The 20,318-nt window shown below is 43.3% G+C and overlaps 1 protein-coding gene across 2 annotated transcripts; it reads left to right on the top strand.

The window, feature by feature from the left end:
* The first annotated feature begins 10,653 nt into the window (after window positions 1-10,653).
* On the top strand, window positions 10,654-20,212 carry CLN5 (CLN5 intracellular trafficking protein). 2 transcript variants are annotated; one of them, XM_070578982.1, is made up of 4 exons: window positions 10,654-10,896; window positions 13,916-14,081; window positions 14,765-14,990; window positions 17,198-20,212. In XM_070578982.1, exons 1-4 carry the CDS (start codon window positions 10,742-10,744, stop codon window positions 17,707-17,709), a joined length of 1,059 nt encoding a protein of 352 aa, XP_070435083.1. In that variant the 5' UTR covers window positions 10,654-10,741; the 3' UTR covers window positions 17,710-20,212. The 2 variants fall into 2 exon arrangements, with proteins under 2 accessions (XP_070435083.1, XP_070435084.1); XM_070578983.1 differs by having other exon boundaries at window positions 10,661-10,896; window positions 15,947-20,212.
* The last annotated feature ends 106 nt before the right edge of the window (window positions 20,213-20,318 follow it).

Consider the following 20,318-nt stretch of genomic DNA (forward strand, 5'->3'; position numbering starts at 1 on the left):
TTAACAAGCATTTGAGACATCTTCATTTCTCCCAAAAACAAATACCTATCTTTATGTGCTAGAATGAAAGATTTTTTAAAATAGCAGTAATGTTTTCAATTGATTTACAAGTAATGCTGTCTTAGATGTGAAAACACTAATTGTAGCGTCAAATGTCAGAGGCAACAATCTTTCCAAAGTTGTCTTAGGGCCAACCATTTGCAAAGGAAGAAAAGAGTCAATCCTCACACAGCAGCAGCTCAGATAAAATTTCTCTCCCTCACCCCTTCACCCTCTCTGGGGTTTTGTAAATAAGTATTTAAACTTATATTGTATACGTAACATGTAGCAAGTCTCCAAAGATGGTGCCCCAATATCCATGCCTCCCTGTGTTCATGCCCTTTTGAAGTCCCTTCTCCTTGAATCTGGTCTCGTTTTGATCAATAGATTGTGGCAGAAGTGACACTGAGGGACTGCTTTGGCTAGATCATAAGCAGAAAGCCTGGGTCTCTTGGAATGCTTGTTCTGGGGCGGTGCCAGCTTTCACGTAAGAAGCTCAACCACCTCGAGGTCTATGATCTGTGGTTATGAGGAAGCCCAAAATCATCACATGAAATGTGTCATATGGCTGCATGGCCATCCCTCAGCTGTTCCAGCCAATCCCAGCCCAGGCACCAGACATGGGAGTCAAGACACCCAAGTAGCATCTTCCAGCCCAGTAAAGCCTTCAGATTTCAGCAGCCCCAGCCGCTATCCAACTGCAACTGCATGCGAGACCTCGAGCAAAGCCCAGGGAAGCCCAGTCAATCTACACATAATAAGTTATTGTTTAAGCCACTCACTAAATTTTGGCTGTGTTTGTTACATAGCAATAGATATCTGAAATACTTCCTATTTAGATAGAGATATATAAGTATCCACAAGCAACACACTCCTGATCTAAAACAATGATTCCTGATTCTCACTGTGGGACATCTCCAAATTGCCTCCAAAAATTTCAAGAATATTGTGAACTTTTAAAATAATCTTAAAATGAAACATTTTAATTGTTTGGTTTGAAAAGAATAAATATATAACATACAGTTCCTTATGAAGGAACTTAAAAGAACTTAGAAATCAAAAATATCTAAGACAATTATCCTTACAAATCAATCTTTTATTTTAAAAGGTGGAGTCACTCATCTATAAATGATTCCTGCACTGAAAAGTTCCAGAAACAGGCAATCCTCCACTGTGATTTCCAGAGCCTTGAGGCCTCAGAATGGTGGCTGCACGCCGCATGCCGCCTAGGAGATGAATCAGAAACTGCATTGTAACAAGATAGCCAGGTGATTCATATGCCCATTAAAGTTAGAGACATATTGGTACAGATCAGTGGTTCCCAAACTTGTCTGCATATGAGAATCATCTGGGAATCTTAAAAATTCCAAAACCCATTCTATAGGGACACAGGCATTGGTGGTCTTGAAGCCCACCAGGTGATTCCAGGTGCAGCCATGTTTGGGAATCACTAGTCTCTCCCTCTAGAGCACTGGTTCTCAAACTTAGCTGCACAATGGAGTCACCTAAAACACAATAAACACTAATATCTGTTTCCACCCCCAGAGAGTCTGATGTAGCTGGTTTCAGGTATGACCCAGATACTGGGAGTTTTTAAAAGCTCCCCAAGAGAAGCTCATGTGCAGCAAAGTTTGAGAACCACAGAGCTAAAGCCTGGCACAGAAGGGTTCAAAATGGTAGCTGAGCCTGCACCACTCTTTCAGAAAGAGGGTTTTAAAGTCAGTGAGCATTAATTAAAATGAACAGTTGGTATCACAGCTTTCAGCTAACTCACCAGGTATAATGACAGCATCAAGCTCGCTAAAGTTCAAGTTTGCCAAATCTTGTATATCCCCACGAGTGCTCCTGGCAGTTTCCTCCAGCACATTTCTCTTCTCTTCTGTTGGGCTCCCTTTCAAGTGATTAACGATGTGCATCTGCTTGGCATTAGGAGCAAATATCTTCACCTTCAAAAATAGAAACAAAAACAAATGATGTCATTGCCTCTATGAAAACAATCAAGCAAATCAATCTCAGAGCCTAAACCAGAAAGGAAAGTCAGCAAACCACTAAGTAATTCTGCAAGTCCTCAGGGCCAACACCAACTACAAATATTACAGCTCAACCACAAGGAAGAAATTGCAGGAGACTTCTAGAGGAAAAAGAAAAGAGCTATAAATTAGCTTCTAGAAAGAAAGCAGAACAGAAAGAGGTTGGTTCCCAAATACACACATATATATATTTGTATATAAAAAATATATATATTTTTTAAGACTATAATTTTTTTTAAAGATTTTATTTTTTTCTTTTCCTCCCCAAAGCCCCCCAGTACATAGTTGTATATTCTTAGTTGTGGGTCCTTCTAGTTGTGGCATGTGGGATGCTGCCTCAGCGTGGTTTGATGAGTAGTGCCATGTCCGCGCCCAGGATTCGAACCAACGAAACACTGGGCCGCCTGCAGCGGAGTACGTGAACTTAGCCACTCGGCCACAGGGCCAGCCCCTATATATGTTTTTTAAAGAGATGGAAGAGAGGATTTGATTTTATAGATAGGAAAATATAGGGCTCAAAAACGTGGGAGGATTGGTTAAATCCGCACTTGAAATCTTTCCAAAGCAGTGATTCTCAACCCTGGCTGCATATTAGAATTATCTGGGGAGTTTGAGACCCAAACAGACCAGCTAGAGGGAAATCTCAGAGAGAGGCACTAGCCTGGGCATTGGTACGTCTTAAAATCTCCCCAGGTGATTCTATCCTTTGTCAGGGTTGGCAACCACTGATCTAAAGCAAATGGGAGGTAAAACTCACAACCTCAGGTTAAAATCCCAGGAGTTTTAATGCCAAGAACCCAAAAGCAGACCATCTGGAAGCTCTCATTTGACCTGCTTCCACGCATCCAGCCTCATCAAGCCCTGGATTAACACCCCCAGTCTGCCAACAGAAACACTTGAAGAAGGAAGGGATCGCTCTAGTTCCCCTGCCCCCAACCCTTGGATCCTGCAAAGGCACTGATGGAGACACAAGGATTCGGAGGCAAGGGAGGAAGCTCAGGGTAGGCACCTCTATACTAGGGGGACTTTGAGTCATACCTTCTTCCCTGCCTTCGACTCCATCCCAAAACACAGAGGTCCACTTCCAGGGAAAGTGGACAAGGCTGGTCTGAGTCAAATGTCTCTTGACTTTCTGAGAAGGTATCATTAGGGGAGAAAGCACAAGATCATGAGTCTTAGCTCATGAGTCCTGTTACGAAACTTTGTACTTGATTAAAATATATATTAATATTCTGAACATTCTCTCTTCTTATTTTTGGTTTTGCAAAATTGAGTCATATCTCCTATTTGTGAAATATATGAGAGAGATTCTAAGCATATATATATATCCCATTATTAGTGAAAAATACTTAGAACATTCTGAAGGGCAAGAAAGACAGATGCAAAGAAACATAGATTGGTTTTTAAACCAATAATTCTGGAAGCAGGTTGGCCTGCAGTTGCTTCATGGAATTAATGCACCTGCCAGAGGAGGAGGTGAAGGTGAAACACACTTTCAACACTTGCGTGTTCCTTGGAGCCGGTAACAAAGTGATGCATTGTAATCGAGAGTACAAGTCCCCCTACCTCCGCCCGACTTCACCTCAAGGACAGAGACCTGGGCTCATCAAACAACAACAAGAACAGAGCAGGCAGGACACGACGCTTCACCTGTTAGGAAGTCCACAACTACTCGTGGAACAAAGGAATGAAGAACAGCCACATTAATTTTAATACCCCTCAAGTTAAACAGGGGTCAGTTTAAACAGTTTCCTAAGTTTTAGACAAAAGACCTGGCCTCTAAGAGGATGAGCTTTGTCGCTAACTAGTAATGACCTTGAACAAGTTATTTTTCCTCCCAGGGAAACTCAGTGAGTTCCTCAGGAACAGGAATGTCCTCTGACTTCAAACTTCAAGTCCTTCAGTCAAAGAAATTAACGAGTAGCTTATCCTAAATAATAATGAAAAGAATGGTGCAGCCGCTGTGGAAATCAGTATGGCAGTGCCTCAAAAGCTAAACACAGAATTACCATATCATTCAACAATTCCACTTCTAGGTATGTACCCAAAAGAATTAAAAGTAGGAACTCAACAGACACTTCTCCATCAATGTTCACAGCAGCATTATTCACTACAGCCAAAAATGGAAACCACCCAAATATCCATCAAAAGATGAATGGATCAAAAAAATGTGAGATACGCATACAATGGAATATTAGCCTTAAAAAGGAATGAAATTCAGATATGTGCTAAAATGTGGATGAACCTTGAAGACACTACACTAAGTGAAAGAAGCCAGCCACAAAAGAGCAAATATTGTATGATCCCACTTATATGAGGTACCTAGAGTAGTCAAATTCATAAAGACGGAAAGTGGAATAGAGGTTACCAGGGGCGGAGGAGAGAGGGGAATGAGGAGTTATTGTTTAATGGTAAGATTCTGCACCCACCTCCAATATGTGGCTTTTTTCTCTGCACCAATAAGCAGTTCTCAGGCACCAGCTGGGTTTCCTACCCTTCAACTCAATTCTGATACTATCTACCTGGAGATAGCATCTGATGCCACAGGTTAAGGGCTCATTCCTACAAGACTGCTCTCCCCATTCAGATGCCAGTCCAGGTTGTCACCTGCATTTCTGACCAACTGGTCATAGATGGGAGGTTCCCAGGACCCCCTCCTTGGGTTCAATTAATTTCCTAGCAGCTGCTCACAGAACTCAAGGAAACCTTCTATTTACTAGATCACCAGTTTATTTTAAAAGGATATAACTCAGGAATGGCCAGATGGAAGAGATGCATAGGGCAAAGTATGGGGAAAGGGCGTGGAGCTTCCACGACCTCTTCCAGCTCACCACTCTCCCCAAAACTCTAGTTCACCAACTCTAGTTCACTCAGTCTTCACCACCCTGGAAGCTCTCCAAACTATTCCTTGTAAGTTTTTACGGAGGTTTCATTACATAGGCACAGGCACGATTGATTAAATCCCCTGTCATTGGCGATTGATTCAACCTCCCTGCCCTTCTCCCCTCCCCAGAGGTGAGCCGGGAGGGATTGCAAGTTCCAACCCTCTAATCACATGGTTGGTTCTCCTAGCAATCAGCCCCCATCTTTAGCTGATTCTAAAAGTCACTCATTGATTTAACAAAAGACACCTTTAATTCTCTCATCACTTAGGAAATTCCAGGGGTTTTAGGAACTCTGTGCCAGAGTATAAAGCCAGGGGATGAAGACCAAATATACATTTATTATAAATCACAATATCACAAATGGGCATCAAACTTCAATTTGGGATGATGAAAGAGTTATGAAAATGAAGAGTGGTGTGGTTGCACAACATTGTGAATGTACTCAATGCTACTGAAATGTACGCTTAAAAATAGTAAAGATGGTAAAATTTCTTGCGCATATTTCACTACAAAAAAAGAAGACGACGACAAACCAAAGACCCACTGTTGACTAAAGGACAGCGACGTGTGGGGTTAAGGGTGCTGGGGGTGAAGTGTGGGCGTGTACGTCTGGCCTCAGCCTTGCTTTCTCGCTTGGATGGCGGGCATCCCCACTGCCCGCTTTTTGTCTAAAGCGCAGTAACTGGCGACTGATTGGAGGGGCCTGAGGGAGAAGCGTTGGATACAGTTTAAAATTAGACAGAAGTAAACCCCAAGAAAGGAAAAAGTCTTTGAAGCCTAGGCTCCCCGCAACTGCGCATGCTCCAGAGGGAAGAGGGCGCGTGCCCCTCCTGCCCGCAGGCCCAGGGCTGCCCTGTCCTAGTCCCTCCGCCTCAGATGCGCCAGCCCTGCCCAGGCTACGTGCATTTGGCTGCCATTGAGGCTGCTCCGGCCAGGATGGGCAGCTGAGCCTAGCTGCAGTTCGGCGGCAGTAGCGCTGCGCTCGTCTCCCGGCTGTCCCCGCGCGCCCCCTGGGGGCTGATCCGGCGTTGGCGCAGAGTCCAGCCGGCCGCCGGTGGCGGTGGGACAGACACGTGCCTGCTGAAACTGCTCATTAGGGACCTGCGGAGAATGCAACTATTCTGTCTTGGTGTTAGGAAGGAAGGGAGAGCTCCCATTTTATTAACTAGCGTCAATCTACGAAAACAGAAACAGTTTAGGAAGCAAAGTGTTTATTTGGGATCAAAGAGTAGCAATTCCGGGAGCACAGATTCAGAGACCCAAACAATGTCCCGATTATAAGAGAGGGGCTCAGAGTTTTCATGGGTAAAAGGCAGGAAGATGAGTTGAGTTGTATTAAGGAAGAGTTCACTGGTGCTAGATGAGGTAAGGCTAGGTTTGTACTTCACAGATTGGCCTGAGATTCCATCATCAGGTAAAAGGCTAGACTTGTACTTCGTTGATTGGTTAGCGATTTGGTCATCAGCAAAGTCCAGTTTCATCAGTCCTTACAAACAGGATATTCTTGTCCTTACTGACTTGTTGGAATGTTGGCGGTTTGGTCCAATAAAGAAATTTTTTTTTTGGACAATAAAAATAAAGAATACAAGACGTTTGCAAAATAAAGAAAACAAGACATGCAAGGCAATTCCTTTGAAATGGTTGCTCCAGCTCTGCTTTAATATGGCTCCACTCATGTCATCTTTCACACTAGAGACTTTCATTTGAAAATTATCTTTAAATGAAAGAGCAAGAAAGAAATATGGATTTTATCCTTAGCTGGACTAAAGTAACTTCCACGGAACTTACTTCAAGAGAGAATGGCAATATTAATATACAATAATTTTTAAATTTAAAAATAATTTTTAATCGTATATAATAGATTTTTAAACTGCTCAATTCCCAAGCTGAAAGTTGAAGTGGTGTTTTGACAGTGAAGACTGAATGGGAAATGCCATTGCACACTTTCTACATCAGAGCTGAAAGACAAACAATTTCTTATGACACTTAAAACTGAGAGGTTGAGGTCCAGATACAGATTATAGTGAGGTGTTGAGTATAGCTTTGTAGTTGTTTATTTTAAAGTATCACATATTAAGTAGATACCTCCCCAACTCCCTCCTTAAGCGAATTTTACAATTTTTTTTTTTTTGAGGAACATTAGCCCTGAGCTAACATTTGCCACCAATCTTCCTCTTTTTGCTGAGGAAGACTGGCCCTGAGCTACCATCTGTGCCCATCCTCCTCTACTTTATATGTGGGACACCTACCACAGCATGGTTTGCCAAGCGGTACCATGTCCACACCCAGGATCTGAACTGCAAACCCTGGGCTGCCGCAGCAGAACGTGCACACTTAACGGCTGCGCCACCCAGCCAGCCCCACGAATTTTACAATTTTAACTTTATTAAATTCACACAAACTATACTTTTAAAATTATCTTTGACCTAAAATAAATTATGCTGTAGGTAATGAAACTGCCAATAAAAATCTGATAATAGGACCTACATATAATTGATGTATTTAAGTGAGTTAAGCTCCTATACAGCAGGTAAGTGTACCCAAGTCTCATAAGATTTTTGAGCGAGACTGTTAATGTTTTGGTTAACATCAAGAGGTTGTTAACCTCTTGCACTAAAATTAGTGCAGAAAATTATTGTCCGGGGCAGGGACTCTTAACCTTTCTTTGTGTTCCATGGACCTCTTTGGCAGCCTGGGAAAACCTCTTCTCAGAATGTTTTTTTAATGTCTAAAATAATAATTAAAAACCATCGGATTATAAGTGAGAAAGTGAAAATCAGCTTGGACAGTAAAAAATCTACCCTGCCATTCATGAGCCTGGAATAAAAGGCAGATAAAACCAGTTGCAAAATTAACAGAAAACAATATTTCTTCCCAAACACAGTAGAGTTGTGAAGTGTCATAACCTTCTGCTTTCTGACTCATTGAGAAAATGCATTCTCTAAAATTAACGACTTAAAGAGACTTTGTATTTGAAATTATATCAGTAAGAACGAACTACCCCACCTTTGCCTGAGGAATCCCAGTCATGACACACAGAACCAGCCTCAATTTATAACCTTTACAACCCAGGTGCAGAGCTTCCAATAAGGGGTTTCTAAACACAAAATTCCACCTCTATTTTAACATCGGGGCTTCCAAGGAAATAGGACCCTAGGTCCACTTTGTAGTCTACACTGCACATTGACCCTGTGTGTTGACACACAGCCTTGCTTGGTTTTGGGCCTCCTGAAATATTGCTCATGTAAATTTCACCTAAATTCCACCATACTCCAGAATCCTATAACTCCATCTTTTCCACTGGGGAGATGCCAAGCTGTTCCTCTGGTGTGCAAATCGCCCACGTTGCAATGGTTGACAAACCCGATTTTATCAGGCTACAGCAATGCTTCTTGTGGTCTTAAGCTAATTGGGCAAGGACCAATTGAATTAAAATTCAGTCTACTGACGGGCCCTCAAGGTTTAAAAACCACGGACCAGAGAGAAAGAACAAGTACAATGAAGGATCAGGCAACAACAATCTACAAACATCTTTAGCCTAGGGTGCTGGATCATAGCTCAGAGAAACAGAAGGTGGTAGAACCAGACCAGAGCAGATGGGAGCTACCAAGAGGCTGTGTTAGGGTTAATATGAGGACATGCTTTCTCACCATTAGAGCTCTCTGCACACAAGCGAAGAAACTGCAGACCCAAGAGGGGAGATCCCCACCACTGCCCAAGGTCAACCTGAAGCTTGTTTTGGTAGCTCTGGGAGGTCCTGAGCTGGATGGGAAGTTCCCTTGTGGCCCTCTAGTATTTGGTCCCATTGTTTGTAAAGTTATAACGTTGCTTAGGGGAACTGTTTCTTTTAATTAGTTTTGAGCCATGCTCCAGCATGGGACCGCTTGCGAGCCCACAGGTGCCCTTCAAATCAGACATTACGTACATTTCAGCTTTCGTGGCTAGGATGTGTTCCCCTCTCATCTTGGAGGGTCTGTGGTTAGGCCGGTTTAGCCTTGGTGATTTGAAATTGGTGAGTGGTAAATGGAGGAGAGCTAGACTTGGAGCCACCTAAACACTTAGGCAAGTGGGTGTCAAATTGGGGCCTGCCTGAACCTCCACAGAACTCCCCACCCCAGTGCAGCAAATGGGCAAAGGTGTGTGTGCGTGTATAGGAGAGGTGGCCTGGCAGGCCTGGGGAAGCCAGCGACACTCCCACCCCTCTCCGCCATGGGTCATGATGGTCATCTCTGGCCATGGTGCTACTAGCTCAACACAAGGTTGAACCATATTGTAACTTTAAATGACCTCTGACTAACTAGCCCAGAGATACTCTGTAGATTTTGTGGCCCCCTCCCAGCTGCTTTAATATGATAACTTTATTCTTTTGAGTTCCTTAGGAATGTGATGAGCCCGGGGCAGAGAGCCTATGCCGATAGCCATCATCAATGACGACTGAAAGATCAGGGTAGAGGGCATTGCTCCATTCTCTGACGCATAGCCAGTAAAACAAAGGACTATGAGGAACTGGGACCAGATGTCTGCCCCACCCAGAGACCAGCCACCTCCCCCACCTGGAGAATAGCCCCACATATTACTGGCCTGTAGTCTTTGTTCGGTGAGTGGGTTCTTTCAGACATTAGTCAACCACCTTCCCTCTTGCTAGCAAGCTGTAATACAGTCCTTTCTCTCCTACCTTGCCTCCTGTCTATTGGCATGTCTTGTGGTGAGCAGAGGATCCCCCTTGGGCAGTAATAATTGTAGCCACCTCCCTTATTCCAATAAGCTTACAACTATCAGGATGGCTCACTTGTGAGGGAAGTCAAGGCACTGGAAAGCCCTGGCTTTCTCTGCTGGTTGCTCTCTTGTAAAACAAGTGATTGTAAGTGACAAGGCCATGACTGTGCTAGTTACAGACTTAAGTCAACATCTGTCTAACAGCAGGTCAGGCCATGAGTGTCTCATCAGAAGCAGGACAGTTGCTCCCATTGTTTTCTTGGGGTGGTCGAGGGGTCAAAGAAGAGAGGATAATGTAGAATCTTCTTCCCCACTGAAGCGGCAGATCCAAACAAGGAAGAACATCTTGGGGAAGCTGGGAGGCTGGATTCAATAGGGTTTAGAGCAGCAGCGTGGGCTATATATTGTTAGTGTTGGCCACTGCTGACACTACTCAGGTTGGGAGAGGACAAATCACTTGCCCATTACTGTCTTCCTCACTGCACCCGCCACCCCAAAGATTCTCCTTCACTCAAATTTTGTTGCCACCTAGTCTGGGCCCTGTGAGATAAGAAGAGCTCAGTGATAGAGAATCCAAGGGAGGAGCCCAGAAGCTGGCTTGTTTGGTTTGGTTCGGTTTGGTTTGGTTTTGGTGTTTAGTGGGGGAAAGTCAGAGGAAGCGCCAAGGAAGCGGTGAGCCTTAACCGGAGACGTGAGGCCAGAAGAACTGGGCATCACCACCTGTCAGTCGGAGACTGCGACCCCAAGGCTCAGAGGGAGCGCTCCTGAGAGCGGCCCGGAGTGCCTTGCCGGCCAGCAAAGTTTGGAAGCCGCCGCCGTGCAGGGAGGGCGCTGGGGAGGAGAGGCCACGGCCGCGCGGGGGCCGTGGTCCTGCACGCTGGAGCTCGGGTAGGCGCCCGGCACCTGGGGCACCGAGTCTTGGGCCGGGGCGCGCCGGGCAGAGGGCGGGGCCACAGCGGCGCGAGCCCGGGGTGCGCGCGGGCGCGGAGGAGCGGCTCCGCGCATGCTCGGCTCGCGGGCCCTCCGCCGCGTCCGGGCTCGGGAGGCGTCGGAAGCACCGGGAGCCGCCGCATGGCGCAGGCGGGGAGCGCAGGCCCGGGGAACCGGGGGCTGCGGGGCGCGGGCGCGGCCCCCGAGCGCGCGCCTTGGAGCTGGACGCTGGCGCTGCTCTGGCTGGCGGCGGCCGCCGGCACCCGCTCCCGGCGCCAGTGGCCAGTGCCCTACAGGTGAGTGCGCGCGGCGCGGGGGCGCGCGGGGCGGGCGCGCGCACGGCCGGGGGCGGCGGGGCGGGGCCCGGGCGTCTCTGTACTGGTCACGCGTCCTGGAGGCGGAGCCCAGTGACGCTCCGGGCTCAGGGTGAACGAAGTTGGGGCTCGCTAGGCGAGCTGCTGGGTGCGCGCCGCCCGGGGCTTTTCTTTCTTTCGGGACCCTTGAGCCAGTTGCGAGGTGACGTAGGCTCAGGGCTGTCCCGAATCATGGAGGAAAAGGGAGTACTGGTATCTTATCGTGTGCCTTTTAGATGCGATTGACTCTGAATGTTTTGGGGGGACTTTTAATGTCGCATTTATCACTTCTGGCATGCCCTGTCATTAGTTATGGGTGCGGAACCTTTGGCCCAATTTACAGCCTGACCAACTCGCCCCGCTTCGCTGAGACTTCCCGTTTTTCGCACTGAAAGTCCTGCCTCCGGGGAATCCCCCGCCCCCTCGGTCCCGGGCAGACTGGGGAGGTTGGTGACCTCGTTTGTCCACTGTCTTCAGCCTGGAGTGGGGACCCTGGTCATAAGTCGAGGCCAGAGACTCAAACCTGTGAAGCTGATTTGAGCCTTTGACCTGGAAAAGTATTGACAGGCCTAGGACCGTCAGAGATGGCTAAACAGAAAGATAACACCGTGTCAACATCAGGCAGAGGAAAGGCCAGCAGCTTTTGAAAACGCACAAGTATTTTGAATGTCAAAATCGCGGTTCGGGAGCGAGTTCTAGCTTCCGACTGCTGCAGATCAAAGCAAGCTCCACCATTAGGAGCTGTGTGATCTTGGGAAAGTGACTCCAAATCTCTGTGCCCACGTGTCCTGAGTCAGAAAGTAGGAATAGTAGTAGCACTCACCTCAGGTTTGTTGGGACGATTAAATCTAGTAAATGCCAGGTATTGTCAACCGTGGATATTAGTGTATTCTGCTCACTGAATGGTTTGCATCACTTCCTTGTTTTGCTTGATATACAAGAAAAGGGAAGTTTGAGGTTGAAGCTAGTTTTCTGGAAAATGTTAATAAAATGTTTATAAGAAGTAAAAATTAAATATTCTGTAAAACAAGAAAGAGATTGTAGATCCAGAACTACTAGATTTAAGGGCAAGGTATTGACTCTGACTTCTTACATTTCTTTAAAAGTTTCAGGTATTAAGTTCATCCTGCCATCTCATCCTTTCAACTGAGTATAATAAAATTTAACTTTATTAAGCTCATACTTAAATTATGCTTTTGGAATTACCTTTGACTTAAAGTGGGTTTTGCTGTGGGCAAGTAAAACCTGTGTATAGTTATGTATTTGTTTAAACCAGGTAAATACCTATAAAATAGATAAGTATACCTAAGTCTCATAAATTCTGGGGAAGGTCATTAATATTTTTGGCTAACATCAACATTTTGTTAACTTCTTAAAGAAAATTTTTGGGGGCCAGTCCCATGGATGAGTGGTTCAAGTTCCACACACTCCGTCTTGGTGGCCTGGGGTTCATGGGTTTGGATCCTGGGCTCAGACCTGCACCACTTGTCAAGCCATGCAGTGGCGATGTCCCACATACAAAATAGAGGAAGATTGGTGCAGATGTTACCTCGGGCTAATCTTCCTCAAGCAAAGAAGAGGAAGATTGGTAATGGATGTTAGCTCAGCACAAATTTTCCTCAGCAAAAAATAAAAATAAAAAAGTTAAATTTTTTTGTTGATGTGTTAGGATGATAAAACAATAGATCTGGCTAGAATCTTAGGGATCTAGGATTTGTAGAGGATAGATAGAGGCAGCTTCTGGCTCTTTCATCTTTCCCTCCCAGTGCCAAACATGGAATGTGGCCAGTGTGTGTCTGTTGAGCTGAATTCAGCCGTAGTCCCCTCTCGGGTCCTATTGCCATGGCCTCCTCAGGCCACCTTCTTTTCTGGTTGCATTATTGCGGTAACCTCCTAGCTGACCTGTCAGCCTGAATTTGGCCTCTCTCACCACCTTCTCCTAATTCATAAAGTGGATTTTATAGCAAACTCAGTTATATCAGATGTGCTACTTAAAATCCTTTAGGCTCCCTCCCGGGCTCGGGGCTCAGTCCTCCCTGGTGGTGGGACCCCCCAGGGGGGTGTGGTTCACACTGTGTTAGTGCAGACTGACAGCTCTGCCTCCCGAATGCCACTCCCACGACCCTTGCCTGAAGCCTGAATTCCAGCCTTATTTACCCATGTGAGACTCCCAGCACATCATACTTGTCTTGTAATACTTCATGTTTTCCCTCATTTTCTGTTCTGACCTTGGAAAGTATTTTAAAAACCTAGGCCAAGTCTTCGTGTCTTTCTTTGCCCTCATCACCCCCAGCCATCCCACACCAGGTAAAAATGATTTCTCCCTCCTTCGTGCCCATAGGACTGTCTGTATTCCTTTAGCACTTAGCACACTGTCCTGCGTTGCTTCTGTAATCTCCTCCCAGCCTCGCCCTCCTCCACCACAGCTCCTTACGGAAGAGAACCGTGTATGAATTTTTGTTTCTCTCTTTCTACTACAGTGTCCCACACATAGTAGATCCTCAATGAATATTGGTTCAAGGAATGTTGGTTAATTCTTAGGAAAATAGAAAACAGATTCTGTTTAATCCTAATTATTTTTAGATAATCTTAATGTATGGGTTGTTTGGAAAATTAAGTATCATTTGAAAAATATTCATGTATTCAGTAAATATTTGTCTACTATAATAAAATCTGGAGCTATAAACATTTTAAGATAGGATCCCTGTCTTCAAAATTCTCAGAATGGGAGCAGGAAACAAGGAAGCATACATTTATCAAAGTGTTTTTAAAGTGTCATTTGCTATTAACGACAGTGGAGTTTGTTTATAACAAATAAAACGTATGTTTATACACTATGGACTGAGTTTTGAATGTTTTCTCTAAAAATGTTATTGACAGTGAAATTTATGCGTTCTAAAATATGCGAGAGGAACCCAATTCCTGTCAGAATCTAAGTTGATGGCTTCTTTTTCTTTATTAGACGCTTTTCCTTCCGTCCGGAGCCGGATCCTTACTGTCAAGCTAAATATACTTTCTGTCCAGCTAGCTCCCCTATGCCAGTTATGAAGGGTGATGACGTCATTGAAGTCTTTCGGTTACAAGCCCCGGTATGGGAGTTCAAATACGGGGACCTCCTGGGACACTTGGTAAGGATGCATCTTGATCTTACAACTTTCGTCAGTTAAATGATGCCATTATTAAGTGGATTTGAGGGAATAATCACTATTCAAAAGGCTGATTTCAGATCAGGTTTATTGGTGTTCCTCTTAGCATATTTAAAATGAGTTGTCAAAGAATATTATCAGGTTCTGTGATCTTGACAATAGCAAACGCAATCACTTGAATCCCTTTTAATATTCTGAATCCAAACCCAACTCCTGTACTCAGCTCCTGGAAAGTGGGAAAGGAGGAGACCCAGAGGAAGAGCAGGCAGGCAGGAAGCTTCTTTTCCAGGCCCTGGTTACATGCTTTTCCTAGGTTAGCTCCCCATTTGAGCCTCTCATCACCCTGCGAGGTACACAGATGCCCTTCCTGAGACTGGCATGGAGGCTTCTGGCATTCACTCTGAGCTGTAAGGCAATTACAAGTGTGTCCACATAGCATACGTCTTCCTATCTGAGCTGAGCTGCAGTGGCCAAAACAGAGTGGAAGAGGGCCTGGAGCTTGAGGACCCATGGAGTGGCCATGAGAGTAGCAGCTTGGAAGAGGAACAGCTGAGCAGTTGTTCTCCTTGATGTGCCGTTGTGGTAGATCACATTTTCTCCCACCTGGTTCCTCGATCAATGGCCACTTCACAAATGTTTTTTATACATGTATGATCCTTACGCAGAAAATTATGCATGATGCCATTGGATTCCGGAGTACCTTAACGGGCAAGAATTACACGATGGAATGGTATGAACTTTTCCAACTTGGAAACTGCACATTTCCCCATCTCCGACCTGAAATGAATGCCCCTTTCTGGTGTAATCAAGGTGCTGCCTGCTTTTTTGAAGGAATTGATGATATTCACTGGAAGGAAAATGGGACGTTAGTTCTAGTAGCGACCATATCAGGTAAGTTTAAAAAATATGGCAGTATGTGATGATTGTATCGATAGCAAAATGAAAGAAATTAGTGGCATTCAGGCATGTCTCTAATGTTCTGCTTTTTAGAGGTGAATTTATAAAATGTACTTCTGGAACCGCTAACTTTTGACCCAAACTATTACTCATGCAAAACTTCCCCTACAGGTCATGAGTAGTTTTCCTCCTGCTGTGTTCCCATAGGAAAAATGAATGCCATGATAAAACATTTTGTAATTGATTTGCACTTTCTAAATAAAATAGTGGAGGAAAATCCATAAAATACCAGAAAAAATAATTGGTTAAAGGACCTATTAACTATATCTGAAAAAAGATTTTAGTGATGGTAAATTAAAATGTTTTTATGTCAAGAAATAATAATAGCTCCCATTCATGCGGACTTTCTCTGGTCCTGGCGGTGTTCTGAGTGTTTACATATATCACATCATTTTTCATCACAACCACCTCCTGAGAGAGTAGTTGTTATTTTCCCCATTTTATAGATGGGGAAACTGAGGCACAAAGCGCTTAAAGTCACAGAACTAAGTAAGTGGGACTCCAACCCTGGCAGTGAAGTCCCATTGACCATTTTCTTAACCGCTTTGCTACATTGCCTCTCAAAACAGATATGATCTTATGCATTTGAGGACCCCTGAGAAATTTAAATATTTTATCCCCGAGATTGTCTATCCTTTTGGATGTGTGGGAAAGTTGCTGAAACACTTGAAATGTTGCTGCGTGTGCAGCATTGTTGGTTAGTGATGAAGGGAGTTCAGGAGAACTTTTATCAGCAACTGGTTAGGTGACCTTGGGTCATATTTTACCATATCGACTCATTGCCTCGTATATCGAATACAGATGTGCCCCAAACCATCCCAACAATATAAAAGTCTTTCTCTTTTAACAGTGCTCCATATAATAAATAGCTGCTCTTTCTTTCATTCCAGGCCAGTTTGCATCTCTCCTTTCTTCACTTCCATTATCTGAAAATTCTTCCTACTGCATCAGTGTATGATCATATGTTCGAACAAGTGATCACTATTTTCTCTAATACGACCGCACTTAAATCTTTTGTTATCCATTTGCCTTGTGATTAATCCTGTTCATTGATCTTTGTTTCACATTACAAAATAGTGTTTTGAAGCATTCTTAACTCTTAATTAGAGCAGTGGCTTTTCAAAGTTGAAGAACACTAGGAACAGTATCCCCAGTTCTAAGAAAACAGGCTTTATATTATTCCACAATTTTAATTCCCTAAAATTGATACAGGCAGCCACTCTGTTCATTTTCTAGGACATGAGGTATTGATTTTATGGACTCGTGTTGGAGTAACCTGGGAAAGGTTCCCACGGTGACAAAGTGAAATGTTGGAGCCGAGCTCTATTGGGCATTATAAATGCCCAGATGAGGTTGTAACCATGTGGAGTGTGGTGTTTTGTTAACGTTGGACCACATTCCTCTGGTCTGGTACAAGGTGGCAGGAGAGAGTGTTAGCCATCCTAGAGTCTGTATAGTTCATGAACTTGGGCAAAAACATTTCCAGTTTAGTTGATTCATTGGAAGAATTTGCGTGGTGGTTGGCAAGGTTGTAAGCAGATTCCCAATAGCTGTGAGTACTGGGAGAAAAGGGAAATACCAGATATTCAAAGTGGAGGGGCTATGGTGTTTTGTCTTGTAACTAACATAAGTAGGCCAGCCTTCTAGAGTAGCTGTGCCTCAGACAGCCATTCCTACAGTATGCGTACTACACTTTGGGACTGAAAACCTCATATTTCACCCTCCTCAATTCTTACTGTCTTTGCCCCATTCACCTTTTCCTCTTCCACAATCTTTTCCTTCCTTTCTTTCTCCCTTTTGCTTCTAAATCCAAGATTTGTTGAGTAGGGTAGAGAAAGAGGGCTTCTGTATATGCATAATTTTGCTTTTGACTGTAGCTTAAATGATTATAGAATTAGTGTGTAAGACTTCTTTATACAAGTATTATATTCAGTGTTCACAATTCAGAAACACCTTGAGCCTTGAAGAATGGAATACAAATTGGCTGAGCTTGGATTCCTATTGTGAGATGCAGGTTTGGAAATTCAAAACCTGTTGTTTATTCACATACATCCCTAGCCTTAATCAGGTTGGAACATCTTGCTTAAAACTAATGTGATTAGCTTTGATGTTTACATAGGTGATTTTTTTCTTTTAACTAGGAAACGCATTTAACAAAATGGCAAAGTGGGTAAAACGGGACAATGAAACAGGCATTTATTACGAGACGTGGACTGTTCAAGCCAGCCCAGAAAAAGGGGCGGAGACATGGTTCGAATCCTACGACTGTTCCAAATTTGTGTTAAGGACGTATGAGAAGTTGGCTGAATTTGGAGCAGAGTTCAAGAAGATAGAAACCAACTATACAAGAATATTTCTTTACAGTGGAGAACCTACTTATTTGGGAAATGAAACATCTATTTTTGGGCCAACAGGAAACAAGACTCTTGCTTTAGCCATAAAAAGATTTTATTACCCCTTCAAACCGCATTTGCCAACTAAAGAATTTCTGTTGAGTCTCTTGCAAATTTTTGATGCAGTGATTATACACAGACAGTTCTATTTGTTTTATAATTTTGAATATTGGTTTTTACCTATGAAATTCCCTTTTATTAAAATAACATATGAAGAAATCCCTTTACCTAACAAAAACAAAACGTTCTCCAGTTTATAAAACCTTAATTCTACTGCTCTTTTTTCTCCTGCCACCAGCATATCAGTTTTTCAGGGCCTGCCTGGTTTTACTTTTGTGGATTTCTTAGTCCTTTCTTCCTTGGGGCAGAAAGGTAAAATGCACATGGGCAGAATTGCTGCATCATAATATCTCAGGACCTTTTTTGTAAAGAAGCTGAAACTCTTAATGTATTGGCCAAAGTGAGCATGTTAGGAGATTTTGATTTCAGTTACCAAGCTTTTTGAGTTATATAGTTCATAGCAGATATAGAGGATCTTTGAACCCAGTATTTTTAAATTGTGGATATGGTGTACCAAGATTTTAAAAATACCCCCAGTGACATTTTCATGGTGGGAGCTACTTTTTTCCGGTATGGTGGTTATGCTTTTTCATTTAAGTACTTTTTGGTCATTTTGAGTGACTTTACAGCTTTTGTAACTTTTGGAACCAGGTCTGATAGTTGATTTTGTTCCGTTTACATAACCTTAAAGACCGATTGGGACACCATAGCTGGAGTGGTTGTGCTTCCAGATGTGGTAAATACAGTGTTAAAGAGCACAAGTTTCTGGTTAGCATTTTGTGATTTAAGCAGCTTAACAGCTCCAAACCTTAGTTTCCTTATTTCTAAAACGATTCATCTGTCAGGATGGTTGTAAAGAGTGAAGTCGTGTGTGTTTGGCATAGTAAGGTCACAATAAATGGTATTTACTGGTATTAAATGGTAATAAATGGTATTTAATCACAATATAATGATTAATCAAGGAACAAACTGCCATCCTTCATCTTGCCTAATGTCGTTTACGTGCCAGCCTTTCCTGAGTTTTGTAATAACCACCTAGACTTTGAGCTGACAGCAGAGTGCTTCTGCAGTTCTTCAGATGCGTGGGGCCTGGAAGTATCTGAACGCAGACACGTCTGGGTGGACATGCACCCTCTGACTCTTTCACTGCTTCGTGTAGTCCTCGCTCTGCCCACCAAAGCTGCCGGCTCAGTGGAAGAGGGTCCACTTCCCAGAGAGAGGACAGGTATTGTCAAGGGTCTCCAAGTAGCTGTGTTTCCATCAGGACCATCAAACAAAATTTCAAGGTCCTCTAAGTGTTTGATGATCAACTGAACACATTCTTTCTATTCATGGAAAAAACACCAGTCAGTAAGATGATGAAACAGAAATCAGAGAAAACGATCCCTGTTTACTATGTAAAGGTACCAATTATATTATTCAGTTTCTGCTTACATTTGAGTGCTTCCTGAGAGTTTAGCACATTATCACAGAGTTCTCATAAAAAGCCTAAGCATAGATATTGTTTACCTGATCCAAATGAGTAAACTGGGGCTTAGAAACGTTGAGTGACCTTTCCACAGCTACCCAGCTGGTGGTTATGGAGCCACATTTTGAACCAGGCTCTGCTGACTGAATGGGATGCACTATCAAGCCAGTTTTTCAGCACTACTCAAAGTGTGGTCCTCAAACCAGTGCCTGCACTGTATGTCACTAACACCGTGTGGTACTGGTCTGTGAGGAGGTAAGTACAGATGCTGATAGGAAGCATTTAGAAACTTGTAAAGCAACTTGTTGGAGTAATTTTGTTTCTGTTGAACCTAATTAAAAAATTGGGATTTATATTTTCTTTGTTTCTATTTGTCTAGGAATTCGTTTTTACTCTTTTTCAAAACTATAGGCACTACAACAGTCTGAAAATAAAAACCCAGCCCTTTACCACCAATAGCTTGAGAAGTACTGCACTATTCTGCTTATTACACAGAAGTAAAGTCTTACTCAAATACCTAGGGAGAACTTTCTTTCACTGCCCATCATTTAGTCTGTCTGCTCATGTTAATAGTGCCTAAACATTCCGAATTAATTTTGCCTCTTTAACCTACTAGTTGTCTTCAGGGTATGTCACCAGAAAACTTGGATCTTTGCATTATCACCATCTAGTGGCTAAAATTGGGCAATACCAACTTCTACTAGATTCTTAGGAAAATTGCTCTGGGAAAACTGTATTTTGGATTTCCAGAACTGCACTGGGGTAACAGGCAAAAACTCTTGTGCCAAGTTTGTGTTAACTGTAAATCACAGAACTTGGTTCCATAGGCAGAGACAAATGAGGACCTGTGTGCATGAATTTTAAAGCAAGATTCTAATAGTTACATTAAAAAAGCATTCAAGATTTTTCATTGTTCCTAAGAATATTAATAAATGAAGAAATTCTGTGAAAGTAACATAGACTCAGATGACTATAGCACCAGAGCACAGCATTCATACAAGTAAGTACTTCTTAAGAATGTATCAGACCTGTCAACTGTACTTAGATGACGACGTAGGGCTTTGGAGTAGAAATGATTCAGGAACATGCTTTCAAAATGGTAGTTGGGAAACCAAATCATGGCCAGGCAGGAATTTGCCAATTAAATTTTGCTGCCATTAACTACTGTATAACTTAAATATGATTTGTTTTTCTGTCAATTTAAGTTGTAAATGTATTAAATTTCCTAAGAAAAACCATTGTGTTGAAGTTTGAATTATTTTATTAGGGCTTTAGAATATATATATTCTCACTCAAATCTGGGTATTAGGTAAGTATACTCACAAAGTGTCGTCAAATATA

This window comes from Equus przewalskii, chromosome 16 (assembly GCF_037783145.1).
Source record: "Equus przewalskii isolate Varuska chromosome 16, EquPr2, whole genome shotgun sequence".
Classification (NCBI taxonomy): domain Eukaryota; kingdom Metazoa; phylum Chordata; class Mammalia; order Perissodactyla; family Equidae; genus Equus; species Equus przewalskii.